This window comes from Microtus pennsylvanicus, chromosome 7 (genome assembly GCF_037038515.1).
Source record: "Microtus pennsylvanicus isolate mMicPen1 chromosome 7, mMicPen1.hap1, whole genome shotgun sequence".
In the NCBI taxonomy this organism is placed as follows: Eukaryota; Metazoa; Chordata; class Mammalia; order Rodentia; family Cricetidae; genus Microtus; species Microtus pennsylvanicus.
The window spans coordinates 15952315-15966734 of NC_134585.1; the positions used below are offsets into that span (position 1 = coordinate 15952315).

Sequence of the window (14420 nt, forward strand, 5' to 3'; positions counted from 1 at the left end):
AAGCAAAACAAAATCCAAATCCTGTTTCTGTGATCTCCACGCTTATAGTTCACCATCTAACAATGGGGAGATCTACTTGCAGCCCCTGAGAATAGCAATCCAAGGGCAGAGCCACAAGATGGAGCAGGACGTCCGCAAACCTATTCCTTCAAAGCGACCCCAGAAAACACTCGGAGTGACCCAAAGAGGAGAACACTACCACCACCAGTGCCTGCATTCCTCTTTAGTTGGTTTAACATTGTCATTGCGAAGATTAGCGCAGACCATTAGGCTTGTAGCTAGAGACAGTCTCACACAGGGTGAGCGAGTATTCTAGAGCTAGCCCACTGCGGGCCATATCCCGGCAAGCATCTGAAGTAAACTGCTTGCTGAGTACCTCAGTAGGAAGGAACGAGACCTACTGGTACTTTAAAAAGTAATGAAGGAAAAAAAAAAGCAAAATAGAAATGTCCTCTTCTATATTAAATGATAAAATTTAATCTAACGTTCATGGCTCACTGTCCTCTTTCCTAGATATATGTGTGTAGGGGTCCTTTTTGTACCCTGAAAAAAATAAGGGCTGAATTTCAGGGGCCACGTCCGAGTTCCCCAAGACCAAACAGACTTGAAAGATGACCAAGGAGGGCTGGAAAGATGGATCGGTGGTCAAGAGAACTGGCTGCTCTTGCAGAGGACACCAGTTCTAAGTCCAGTTCCAGGGGACCTGACGTCCTCTGCTGACCTCCTTGGGCACTACACACAGCTGGACACCACATGCAGGCAAAGCACCCATCACCCATATACAAAAAAATAAAAATAAATCACAAAAAGATCAATAAAAAATTAACAACTTTAAAAAGATGACCTAGAAAGGCTAATTCCAAGAATAAGGAAAGAGCAAAGTTCTTCCTGGAGGATTCTGTGACCATTTCACGAGGCTCACTTCTATCTGTGATGGCTGCCACCTCCCTGTCTTAGATTAGAAAACAGGCTCCCAGCTTCTTTATTTGCTTCTGGTCTTCCTTCCTTCCTTCCTTCCTTCCTTCCTTCCTTCCTTCCTTCCTTCCTTCCTTCCTTCCTTCCTTCCTTCCTTCCTTCCTTTTTCAAAATGCGGTTTCTCTGTGTAGCCCTGGCTGTCCTGAAACTTGCTAAGTAGACCAGGCTGATCTTGAACTCAGAGATCTGCCCACTTCTGCACCCAAATGCTGGGATTAAGGGTGTGCACCACCACCGTGCAGTGGCTGGCAGCTTCTTAATCTAGAGTTGTTATGGGATGAGCGCCCTTACCCTCAGTGGGAGAATTTAAAAAGGTGACACCGTTTGCTGGGCATTACCTATCTGCTCCAGGCATGGCACACACATGTCTATGCTTAGTTTGCCCTCGAGAGAACGTTCACCTGTCATTCTCATTTAGTAGCCGAGGAAGCAGATTTAAGAGAAGGCTGGCCACTGGCCCCAGGTCACAGCCACACTGAGATAAAAGTTCATGAGCACCTCTTATGGTCTCTCTTAGAAACAGAGAGAAGGGACAAGAAGTGGTCATGTCACCAGTGGATGGCATTTGCTAGAGCTCATGAAATTTTGGTGATTTGGTTAATGGTCTTTTTTTTTCTTTTCTCTCTTTCCTTCCTTCCTTCCTTCCTTCCTTCCTTCCTTCCTTCCTTCCTTCCTTCCTTCCTTCCTTCCTTTCTTTCTTTTTTAAATTAGTGCAATCTCTGCCCGCATTAGTTTTAGCTTCAGTCCTTAGAGAGGAGGGGAGGGCTAGGACCCAAGTTCCTTTGAACCAGTGGCCACATCCTGCCGGCCAGTCGCCACATAAGGCGTGTGGGCTCGCCCATGCATGGCTAGGTTTCGTTTTGGTTACCTCTGCTGCACATGTTAATCTGGAGAGATTAGAGGTCCCTTCTGTGAAGGGATAAAGGGGATTAGTGTCCCCTGGGTCAGCGCTGACACTGTTGCCCTGAGCCGGGGGTCCTGACCTTGATCATAGGCTCCACTCACATAATGGCACCAACAGCGGGTGTGGTGGGGCTGGACAGATAGGGACACAAACCAGAAAAGGCCAACCCTGGGAGGGCGTATGGAGGGGTAACTACCCTGATCGTTCTTGTCAGAAAGCAAGACTCCCATCTGCATCCCCGTTAACCAATCTGTGTTGGCTAGGCTGGACTAAATGCTCAGGAATTACTTCATAGATACAGACAGCTCACACCTCACAACTACATCCGGGTCACGACTGACTGCTTTACTGAGGGAGACTTGGAATGCAGAAGTCACTTGTTCCAGGCCATCCAGCCTGGGGGTGAAGAGTTACGTTTTTGGATTGCGGGGGCGGGGCGAGGAGGGGTGGCTTTTCTGTGTAGCTTCCTAGCATGGAGAAGCCTCCCTTTAAACTCTCAATCCCTTTGAGCACACTGGAGGGAGACTTAGCAAATCAAAGAACTTCCTGATTTCTTAAAGATGCCAGAAGAGACCGCTGGGATAATTCTAAAGTGTTCCCCCCACCCCAAAGGGCAGGGCTTGTTTCTGGGGTCTGATTAGGCAGCAGCTGTGTTTCTTTCTGGAAGCAAGGGGATGGCCCCCTGACCTTCTCGGTCCCAGCCATTCCTGGGCTTGTGATTCTAGGATTCTGTTTCCCTACTTGGAGATGCAATGCAGACTCTCGGGGCACCGTGGGAGAGCTCCGCTGCACCCTGGGAGCACCCCTTTGGAAAAGTTACCCTTTGTTTTCAGTATTTCTTTTGACAGTTGGGAGTGATGCTGAGCTAAGCAACGCTAGCCCCCAAGGACAGTAAACTTGATGGGGTGTCCCCGTGTTATTTTTTAGAAAAAAGAAAAAGAGATGTTAAGGAAATATTGCAAAACTCAACAGAAGTGCTTGCTCCACCTATACTTAGTTAGAAATACTTGAATGGATTTTCTTTTTTTCCCCGGCGATTTTGTACGAAGATAAAGACAGCATCTTTGAGACACTGCCTAAGACATTCTAAGTCTTTTCTTCTGTAGGGTAGGACCCTTCTGCTTCTGCTGGACCCACACTCTTTGAAAAGCATGCCAGAGCAGCGAGCATTCAACCACCTCTCATTTCCTTACCCCAAACAAACACGCTTAGCTACCCCCTCCCCCCAGCAAGGTGGGAAAATTGGGGCTGAGCCTCCAATGGCATTTCCCCCAGCCTAGCGACTGGGTTGGGCAAGGTCTCCTGTCTGATTAAGGACAGTGCTGGCCCTCCATTGACTGAGGATCTTTTTACTTCCCCCACAGAAGACAGGCTCTTGTCCTTGATTTTGATGGTACCTGGCTGCCTTGTTGATGTTTGTAAAGGAAGTATGGCCAGTCGTGACTCCTCAAGTGTGAGCCTGCATCCTAAGCACCTCCTGATCTCACTCTACACTGACCAACAGCCTCCTGCTCCCCACACAGCAAGTATGACTTCACCCTGAAGCCCAGCCTGAGGGACTATTTCACGGAGCTGTTAGAAGGGAAGCATCTGGCTGCTTCCACATTCTGGGCTTCAGAGGCACGTACCTCACTGTTGGCGCTTTCCACAAAGGACCCCCCGAACATGGCGGCCATCCACTCGCAGCTACAGATCAATAGTGGCTTGTGGGCACGGATGGCTCCATCATCCAAGGTAAACGTCACATCTGCCAAGAATCGAGGAAACAAAATCGTGAACCACTTTTGCAAGGGGTTTTACCCCAGTCTTCTGCTCCGTATATATCCATCAAACTGTATCTCTTGCTCGCGACTCCCAGGTCTACAGATCCTGCTCCAATCCATACTTCCTAAACATCCAGCTCCAACATCAAGGAGGGTACCTTGAAAAATTGCCCACAGGATCATAACGCAAATTCTCAGGGTCAGGAAGTAGCAGAAAGGAGAGGATGATCTTTTTGTGTTTTAGAGTTGGGGTTTGCAACATTGACACATTTACACATACATAATGACGATCCTGGTGCTGAAAGGTGAATTTTAAACATGAAATTCACAGATGTTTCAGATACCTTGTATACACAGCCTGTAAGTGATTTCAATCAACATGGTTCATTGTTGAAGTCGCTGTACCTTTGTAAGATAACCTTTCAAATGAACTAACATTCACGGTTGCTTCGGGACCACTGTGACCAGTGACTGGGATAAATGTTGTTACTTTAATTCTGTCCTGTCAAGACCGGCATGAAGTTTTCACACGCTGACACTCAAAAAGTTGGAGTTGGAATTTGGAGCATTTTGGGTCTTGGATTTTTCAGGCTGTGGGGATGGATATTCAGCACATACAAGACTGGTTCATCTATTGCTTGTTACTGTTTAACCTCAAGTGCCCTACATACCTATCCTCCCTCCCTCTCTCTCTCTCTCTCTCTCTCTCTCATATATATATATATATATATATATATATATATATATATATATATATAAATACGCACACACACACATATATGTGTGTATGTTTCTCTGTGTGTGTATGTGTGTGTGTCTGTTTGTGGGTACTAACACTTCATTTCCAATTTCTTAACATGAAATTCTTAAGAACACATCCTAAGGAAGTGTACCATAATTGATTGCAGCTAAGAAAGTGAAACAATGTTCCAGTGCCATCCATTATGTACCTCAGATGCCTCAGTCACCCCTGAAGTGACATGCCAGGGCCTCTCTTTTGTAAAGGAGTCCCACGTGGACCCCCATTTTTGCTTGGCTCACCTGGGCAGTTAGAGAGGGATTTAGTCAGCTTTCATGCCTACCAGTTAATGGAGCGCGTATTTGCAACACATTCTTTTCAGTAACGCGCACAGAGCTGCTTCTGTACCATGGCAACCAATGTTTGTAGTAAATGTTACCCACTCCTTGCTTTAAAATGAATAGAGTGACTCAGTGTCAGGTCACGGAATATGAATGCGTAGTGCCGTGGCAGGGATTATGGGAGACAGAGACGAAAATAGAGGTAGCCCGGTAAACAGAGCTCAGGAAGTCAACTTGTGCAGTGAAGTCCGCTTCCACTCCCCCACACACCCACGTCCCGAGACAAAGATTCTAGAATAAAAATAGTATACATGTACCACAGACAGAACAAAGCAAAGGCCAGTAAAACAGACCGGATGCAGTCTCTAGGGAGTTTGCTCTTGGAAGGACACCAACGGCTGTGCGTGGCATTAGTTTGTCAAGATGAAAGAAGAAAGATCAGGACTCAGGAGTACAGGGGCACAGACCGGGGGGGGGGGGGGAATTCGGGGGGTGGGAGTGGCAGTGGTGATGGCAGTGGTAATACAACGTTCCCCTGGGGTTTCAGTGACCTTATGACCAGAGATCAATGTTGCAGGGACAATGGAGAAGAATGGAACAATGGGCACTGGTCAGAGAACAGATCCCAGAGCCTGGAAGTTCACGTGTCAAGCCCCTGGAGAGAGGCTCAGAGTCACCTGATCTACCCTGAGTGCTGGAGGTTGAGGGACTAGGTCTCTGTCGTGGCAAGGCTTGGGTTCTTATCCTCCCTGCTGCCACTTGGCTGACAAAGTGACCTGGCCTCTCGGGGACCCTTGCTTCTCAACATCTGTAAGGTAGAAGGACTACCTTTTAGGTCTGACCAGGGTTAACTTTGTTAATTATCTTTATTCTGTAAACTTTTTTCAGTCTCATGCTGTCTAGCTAGCATTTATGACCCCCACCCCCACCTGGCACAAAGGCCTCGATGGCTCACTGGGGCCCTGCTCACCTGAGAACGTGCCCTTGCTGAGACACTCTTTGATCCGGTTGGCTTTCCTGACGTGGAAGGCTTTCGTGATCTCCTGGTTCATAAAGGCTTCCTTGTTCATGATATTCTCCACCATCATCCTCAGGTCGAACATCTCCAGGATCTCGGCCATCTGAGCCAGTCCCAGCAAATCTTTCTCCTTCTCATCCAGCTGCCCCGTGTAGAGGAATCGCAGCAGGGTCCGGAAAGGGCCCGACTGCATGGACGAGTCCAGCCTGACCACGGTCACTGGGCCTACCCGCTTCGAAATGGGGTTGACCCGCATCTCCCTGTGCATGCTGACAAACCCCTTGCTCCAGCCGGACAGGGCCTGTGCCTCAGAACCCGAGGCTTCGGTCTGCAGAGTCAGACTCTCCAACAGGACCTGGCCTGAAGAGGCCCCTGGGCCAGCCTGAGGGGTCCTCTGGGGACTTTTTTCCCCTTCCTCGGCTGGGCTAATGCTTTGCACCCGCCCCTGACAATCCCTGCATGGCACCTCTTCTCCAGCTCCTCCACCCCAGCCAGGGGATTCCTCACACTCCATTACAAAAAGGTCGTAGAATTTGGAAGAAGAGGTAGCGAGGTAAATGCGGTGCGCGAAGATGTGCTCCTGACCCTGGAGAAGGAAGAGGACGTCGGCACACAGAGGGTTGTCCAGTAAACAGGCAGCATCGCTGGTCCCCGTGGACGGACACTCAGGGACCTTGATGACCGGGGGAGGGGCTTTCGGAGGTAGGAAGGGCGCCTGAAGCAGAGGCTTCTGGACTTTTTTCAAGTGGGATTTCCAGAACTGCAGGTGCCGGCGGGAGATGAGGGCTGCGCGGATGGCGTTGTCGAACACGTCCTTGATGCCAAACTGGTCAAACACGCTGGTCTCGTAGTAAGGGATGCCGAGTTCCTTCGCCACCTCTCGGCCTTTCTCTGGGGGTAAAATGTCACCTCTCTTTATGGGCCTGAAATAAAAGAATTAAAAGAAAGCACATTTAATCATCTAAATTGCTAGATTCCTCGTTGAATCAGACAATTAAAAACCCATTTGCTTCTTAAATTTTTACATTTAGAATTCTGTAAGGGTCCCGAAAATTCATAGTCAATGGATACTCCAAGATAAAGGATTTATTACTGCAGAAAAGCATATGCTGGCCGGGCGGTGGTGGCGCACGCCTTTAATCCCAGCACTTGGGAGGCAGAGGCAGGCAGATCTCTGTGAGTTCGAGACCAGCCTGGTCTACAGAGCTAGTTCCAGGACAGGCTCCAAAGCCACAGAGAAACCCTGTCTCGAAAAACCAAAAAATAAATAAAAAAAAAAAAAAGAAAAGCATATGCTGTTAGCAGTAACTGAGATAACAAAAGGATTGGCCTTTGCTATCCGTGTGGTCTTGAGCAAGATGTTTAACCTCTTTGAAGCCTTAGTTTTCCATCTTTGGAGAGCACGGGCCCTTAAAGAGAGGTTTAAATGAGATAATAAAAATGCCTAGCATTGTTCTTGGTGCTTGCTGCCACGGTCATCTCCACTTCAGTGTTTCAGTTTTAGAACTTCATAATGTATCTACTTACACCTTCTGAGAGTTCTCTAATGGTCTGCTCTCACTCTGGGGTAAGAAGAAACAGAGGCAGGAAGCTCAATCGGTCTGACAACGGCGCGGCGCGTCTAGAACCTACTATTGGATCCATGAATCCTCTTTCATGTAGCCCACCCCTCTTTCCATCAGGCCCTCACGGATCTTTTCTTTGGGCTGGTACACGAGTCTCTTAGTTGGCCTCTGTGGTACTTTGAAGGTAATTGGCCCCTCACAATCTCATAAGGAGCTGCACTATTAGGAGGTGTGGCTTCGTTGGAGTGGGTGTGGCCTTGTGGAGGAAGTGTGTCACTGTGGGGGCGGGCTTCTAGGTTTCCTATGCTCAGGATACCTCTCAGCGTCTGAGCCGCCTTCCTGTTCCCTGCAAGCCAAGATGTCTGCAACACTACATCTGCCTGCACGCCACCGTGCTCCCTGAATACCATCAAACTCTCCGCCATGACGATAATGGACGGAACCTCTGAAAACTGCAAGCAAATCACCCCAATTAAATGTGTTCTTTATCAGAGATGCTGTGGCCATGGTGTCTCTTGACAGCAAGGGCTCTGACTAAGGCAGCCTCTCTTCAGAACTCGAGCTTGAAGCTCAGAGTTCCATCACTGCAAGAAAAGCACTAAAATCGCATGGGTAAGGCCGAGCCTGCAACTCTGTGTCAGTTTCTCCTGTTTTCACAAAGCCGGTGGAACAAAGCCCACACCCTTTTGGTCTGGCACACAAAACTCATTTACAATTTAATCAAACCCAGGAAGGCCAATATAAGCAGTGCAGTGCTGGGCTTGTGACATAACCGGGGAAAGATTCCAGAACCGACAAGATGTGATTTGCTACAAGTCTTCAAGAAACACACGCTGGATTCTGGGGAAAAAAAAGCTCTTAGAAGTTGATCTTAAATACTTTGACACCAAAAGTCATATGCTTCCCAGGCCCTGGTCCAGGAGAACAATGATAAAACTGGATGGAATTTGGATTTGAAGACCTGGAGGGAGGGAGGAAGGAAGAGAAAGAGAGAGGGAGAAAAGGAGGGAGGGAGAAAGGGAGGGAGGGAGGTCACACCTCAGGGTGCTGGCAAGGATAGAAAGATCCAGGGAAAACGGTTCGACTTTAAGCCTCTTCCCGTGGGCCTTGTGTGATCTTTGTCCTGGGGGCTGACTTGAAATTTGCTAATTGATTAACCTAAAGTTTAGCTCTAATGCCCTACATAAACAATCCAAGTCGCTCTACGTAAGGGATGGTCCTATCTGCTGTTGGCCTGTTCTGCCACCCTCTCCACTCACCCACCCACCCCCACCCCCAGGTGATTCGGAACATTCCATTTCTAGTCCAGGCATGTAGGAACAGAGGGATTGTGGAGACCGAACAGGAGATGCTCTCAACAGTTTCCTCCAGGATGTATGGGGAGCACCACAAACTGTCTCCTCCTATGTTGTCACTGTGATAGCATAAAAAGGGGGGACCGGAGAAGGCTTGTGTAAGCCAGTTAGGTAAATACTGAAGCAAGGCATTGCTATCAGAGCTTTGGGGGGAATTTTGTTCTTCAGCAGAGAATATGGGTGTGAAACTGACAAAATTGTTACATACAAGAATAACTTCTGAGAGCATAGGTTTTTAAAAATTCTCATTTCTTTCTGAAACTGGTATCCACACTGCATGTACTAAAAAACACCCTAATTAAAAAAAAGTTTTGATACTTTGTTAACATAAGGATTAGACACGTTTAAGATGTCTTGTTTGCTTTCTTTTTAAAAAAGATTTTAGGTATTTATTTTATGCATACGTGTGCTTTATCTGCATAGACAACTTAATGCCAGAAGAGGGCATCAGATCCCACTAGAGACAGTTGTGAGCCAGCATGTGGTTGCCGGGACTTGAACTCAGGACCTTTGGAAGAGCAGCCGGTGCTGCTAAACCATCTCTCCACTCCTTGTGTTTTCTTTTTTTGCAAGTAAAACTCCATGTGATTTCCAGGTGTTTGCTTTTGTTTTGATTATTGAGCCAGGATCTCACTGTACAGCTCTGGCTGGCCTTGAACTTGTTACACAGATCAAGTTGCCCTCAAACTCATGGAGATCCTCCTGCCTCTGCTTCTCAAGTGCTAGGACTACAAAGGAGTGTGCCATCAGGCACAGCTGTGCATGGGTTTTAAAAACCAGACACTGGCCGGGCGGTGGTGGCGCACGCCTTTAATCCCAGCATTCGGGAGGCAGAGGCAGGCGGATCTCTGTGAGTTCTGGGCCAGCCTGGACTACAAGAGCTAGTTCCAGGACAGGAACCAAAAAGCTACGGAGAAACCCTGTCTTGAAAAATAAATAAATAAATAAATAAATAAATAAATAAATAAATAAATAAAACCGGACACTGGCCCAGTCCTAGCAGTCTGGGCCTGTAATCCCAGCCGCTCAGGAGGCCGAGGAAGGCGGGTCACAAGTTCAAAACCTAGCTGTGCTACAGAGTAACCTCCAGATCAGCTTAAGAAATTTAGTGAGACCTTGCCTGGCTCTAAATAAAAAGTAAAACGAGGAATGGGGATATGGCTCAGCGGTAGAATGTCTGGTCTGCCTAGAATGTGGAAGGCCTTGGGCTCACTCTACAGTACTGCACAAAACACCAGAAGCCAGAAAAACGCTAGCAACAACACCAACACCAATCTAGACGCGCGGCCGTGGGAATGAAAGCCCATCTCTGTTGGGATGGGTTACTGGCCAACAACTGCAGCTGATAATTCTGAGCCTTAGTTTATTTTATTCTAATCAGGCATGGTTTCAAGAACGATGCTGTCCTGGGTGGCTAACATTTTGTATAGGACTTCACTCAAACACAGTCCTTCATCCAAAGCATTTCCACAAGCCCCAGTTCTTACGGTGAAATTCCCCTCAAGCACTGGCCAACCCTTTGATTGTGACCCTGGTGAGCGTGGGGAGACATCAGGATGCTTGCTTCATGACGAAATGGCTGACCAACTTTGCAAAAGTCTACGGCCGGCCGATAGGTGTAGTCTCAGTGACCACTGAAAATCTAAGCTGCCTGTAAACTACTTCCTCACTGAGGAGCCAGCTGCAGGCGGGGTCCTCGGCTTACCTTGCTAAGGGGCGTCTGGCCCGGTTGACAGCTTCCAGGTCGGCATAGCGGAGGTCAAGCTGGCAGCCGACCAGGACGACAGGCGTTCGAGGGCAAAAGTGCTTGATTTCTTGATACCACATGGTTTTCACATGATTGAGGGAGTTGGGGTTCGCGATTGAAAAGCAGAGGACCACAACATCAGACCTGAAAGGCAACCACAAGATGAAGCTCGCATCACTTCCCCCGCGTCTCCCTGGCCCTCCGTTATGGTCCCTCTCTCCCCCTCTTCTCTAACACCATCACGTCACATTTTTAAAAGGGGCTGGATAGGAAACACATCTATGAGTCATGCAGACAGCCTGCTAAGCCCCCACATTCCAGCCCTGCCCCGGCCTTGTGGCTCATTTTCACACCTAGCCATGGAATGCAGATGTGCCCGGGGGTTCCCCATGGAGTGACTTTCCCAAGAGATGGCTGTCCAAAGGGGTTCTGTTCTGGAATTCCCACATGCTGAACTATTTCTGCTCGTGAGAAATAGTTGCAAGATAAAAGGAAATGATCAAGACCCCCCCCCTTGACTCCCTGAATAAAACACAAAGGCGGAGATGTCCGACCCCATGAGAGAAAGCGAACAGCCGGTGGAGATGTTGGTAGTATTTGCCGCACTGCGTCAGCAAATACAAAGAAGGAGGTCGGCCCTTCTTGCTCACGCACACAGTTCCAAAGCACGTCCCCTTATCTGCTTCCAAACAGAGAAACCCTGACTTGGCAGAAATTTGGATTTTTTTTTTTTTAAACTAGGTGTAAAGCAAGAGGATGAAGTCAGTGGAGGACTTAGACGGTCAGGAGACGTGGTATTCGGCCCCTCCCATGTTATAGGTGATACACAGCAGCGAAAGAAGGGGAGGGGAAGGCTTCTGCTGAAATTTGACATTGGGAGCTTCCACTTTTATAGTATAACTTACCATTCTAGAAGTCAAAGAATTGCTGTATGATACACTTGCTCAAATATGGTGCTTGGTGGTAGCTGGCAAGCAGGAAAACAAACCTCCCTTCTAGGCTAACATATGCTGAGTGATCCTTTTTAGAACAGCCAGGCAGGGGAAGTGAGAGCAGGTCTGTTTATGCTTGGGAGTCAAGACTTTCTTGCAAATAAACTCAGCAATAAACTCGTGATTTTATGAGATGTTAATTTATTGCCTTTATTGTTTATGTAATGGGAAGAAGCAAGTCTATGAATCAAAAAAAAATACCTCTTCTTAAATCATTAATGAGCTTTTCTTCCTACATATCAATGGAAACAAATATAAGCAGGCAGCCACCGAATTTCTGAGGATAGTCACCTCTGATGCCGAGTGCAGCAGGGTGCTCGCATTAAATTTAATTCTCAAGTTGAGTCTTTCCTTGTATTTGCAGGAAAAAGAATTGCATCAGACCGCAGCAGCACAGAGGCAAAATTCCTGAGATTAAGATGTCCTCACATTGCAAAAGAAAACCCAGGACTCAAAGCAGGTGACCGTGTTGTTCTGCATGGTGAGAATAATCTCAATGTGAAGGTATTACCAAAGGTTCCTGGAGGCTAGAATAATATGTAAATAATCTGTGTAAAAATATGCATAAATACATAAGTGAGAAGCAGGCGTATCTCGTCTTTGAGATTCTGATTTGGTTACTAGAACATTCTGTGATCAAGTCTTACTTCCAATCAGCGTAAATAACAGTATCCAGTAAAGCCAAGAAGTCTTTGAATATTACTTTTTTTTTCTCACAAGTTTAGTTTTCCATCGTTCATCATCCTGTTTATATTGGGTATGTAATGGCGTCCTATAAGCTCTGTTCTGATCGTAAGATAAAGCTACCACAGAATTTTGGCATGGTGAGAATAATATGTATAGCTCAGCATCTCAGACAATGAATTAAGCAAATACATCCCTTGTCCAAGTTGAGGACTCCTTTGTGTGTGCGTGTGTGCGCACGTATGTGCGTGCACGTATGTGAAATACATATCATGCTTTTGTTCTAATTGGTGCCTTCAGTTTCCCTGTCAAGGCATGCTGCTGTGAGGAGACTCATTCTAAGAACTTCATTTCTATGACAGACATGTAACTAAGTGTCAATCCTGCTGTTTAAATTTATCATGTAGCAAGTGAGGTTTGGAAACCAGAGCTGGCTTGGTTGCCAAGGTAACTGTGATACCACTCATGACACGGAACACATGGGAGTTTCTAGCCGGAGGATGTGCAAGCAAGCCCAGACAGGACCTGGGAGGGGTGATGGACCAATGGAGTCTTCTGACAGCAGCACCATGGCAATGATACGGTGCAGGTCCAGAGGCCTCAGTGTCCTGCCATGTCGCTTCCGTGTCTAAATGCTTGAAATCTGTGGGGGAACTGGGAAAAGAGCCAACATTCTGCACACATGTTGCCTCGGGATTTAAGAGTAATATGCATTGAGAACACTATTATAGATGTTCAAATAACCCATTGAGTTAAAATCCCAGACTATTTTTCTTTTGTCTTCTTACCTGGCTGCTAAGAGAACTTATTTTAGACTGAAATCAGTTAATAGTAAGATCATATACTAGCTACTAACTTGCTTTTGTTTCAACCACGTTGATTAGATACAAACGTGGGAGAAGCCTGGTGTGTGCCGTGTGGTGTGTGCTTTCCTCAGGTCTTGCCATCCAACGGGCAAATTGCAGCAAAGGCTGTGAGAGTCAATGGTCAAAGAGACGGGGCTATAGACAGAGATGCCCGTGACGCCCCCTTCCAAATGCCCTTTCCTAACTGGCAGTATGCCAGCATCCTCTGTGGTCTCACACCCATTAAAATCAAATAACATGAACAGAAACAGAGGAGGAATGGATAGCAGTGGGGAATGGGAAGAGAGTGGGAAGGGGGAACTATAGCCAGGATAAATTTAACTAATAACAAAAAATAAAAACTCAAATAATATTAACTATCTCACTGAGTTAAAAAAAAACCCAGAAAGTAAATAGCGTATAAATATTTGAACATTTCAAAAAAAAAATCAAGCAACTATTTAGAGAATTCCATCTATTCCTTTTAGACGCCAGCCTTTCTTTCTACCTAGTTCAAGGCAGGAGACTCGCAGCTAAGAATATCTCCAGTTTGGGGCAGGATTCCAAGGAGTTTGGAGATAGGCATTCTTGTGTGGGGACTGTTTAGTGTCTGACATAAACCCGTATTTAAAAATGCCACTCCCAGAGAAGACAAATAGGGGAGAGCAGCTTCTAGAAGTTTGGTCTCCATGGCTCTGTTATTGTTTTGTTTTGCTTTGTTTCGTTTTGCAGAGTGGGTTTAAAAATAATCGTGGACAATGTGAGGAGGATGTCTCCACAGGCTTGGCGGTAAGGGTTGTCTAGAAGTGATCTCAGGCTCCATTTCAGTTGTGAAAAGAATGGTCGGATTTAAATGGAATTCTTGCAGCTTCCTGGGGTAGAAACCAGGAGCACTCAGAGACCAAGCCCTGGGTGGATGAGGCTTTAAACCTCAGAATTTCAAGAGTGAGAAGGGGCGCAGGAGGAAGGTTGGGATGCATATTGTATTGATTTCTAATTTAAAAAATCATGACTGGGATAAACAGGCTTATTAGACAAAGTCAAAAACACACAGGGGCTAAGAATGCACCCTTTTGTCAATTAGCACATAGAATCGGCGAGTGTAATTTTTTTAAGAGAAAAATGATTGCTTGTTCCTAAGGGAGAATTATCAGTTTGTTTCACTTGGGTGTCTATCAAGTCAGGTCTACAAAGTAACATATTTTGACTGGTTAAAATTGGTCTGGAATCAATGGTAGAGCCATTGGGCATGTCCAGCATCAGAAGAGAGAGGCAGGGGTGGGAGAGGGGCCAGGTCACCCAAGACTGTAGGGGCCCAGGTCAACCTTAACTGTGTCTGTTTTTCTTTGTTGTATATTAAATAAACCCCAGAGGCATACTTTCCCTGTTATCTTTCGGGGGAGACACCGGCCAAAGACAGCATGCGAAGGGTTGTTAGAGATGCCAATGTGAAGTGTTTGTGCCAGGCCAGGGCTAATCTTTGTTGGAACAT

At 46.8% G+C, this 14420-nt stretch overlaps 1 protein-coding gene across 5 annotated transcripts in view; it reads right to left on the reverse strand.

Annotated features, from left to right (window-relative positions):
* Window positions 1-14420, reverse strand: part of Rhobtb1 (Rho related BTB domain containing 1) — a 112730-nt gene that overhangs the window by 13059 nt on the left and 85251 nt on the right. For all 5 annotated transcript variants that reach the window (XM_075980053.1, XM_075980055.1, XM_075980056.1 and 2 more), the window contains 3 exons: window positions 10366-10551; window positions 5693-6663; window positions 3508-3626 (listed from right to left, as the gene is read on the reverse strand). In XM_075980053.1, the coding sequence (XP_075836168.1) occupies window positions 3508-3626; window positions 5693-6663; window positions 10366-10551 (1276 nt within the window). The remainder of the gene's footprint in view (window positions 1-3507; window positions 3627-5692; window positions 6664-10365; window positions 10552-14420) is intronic.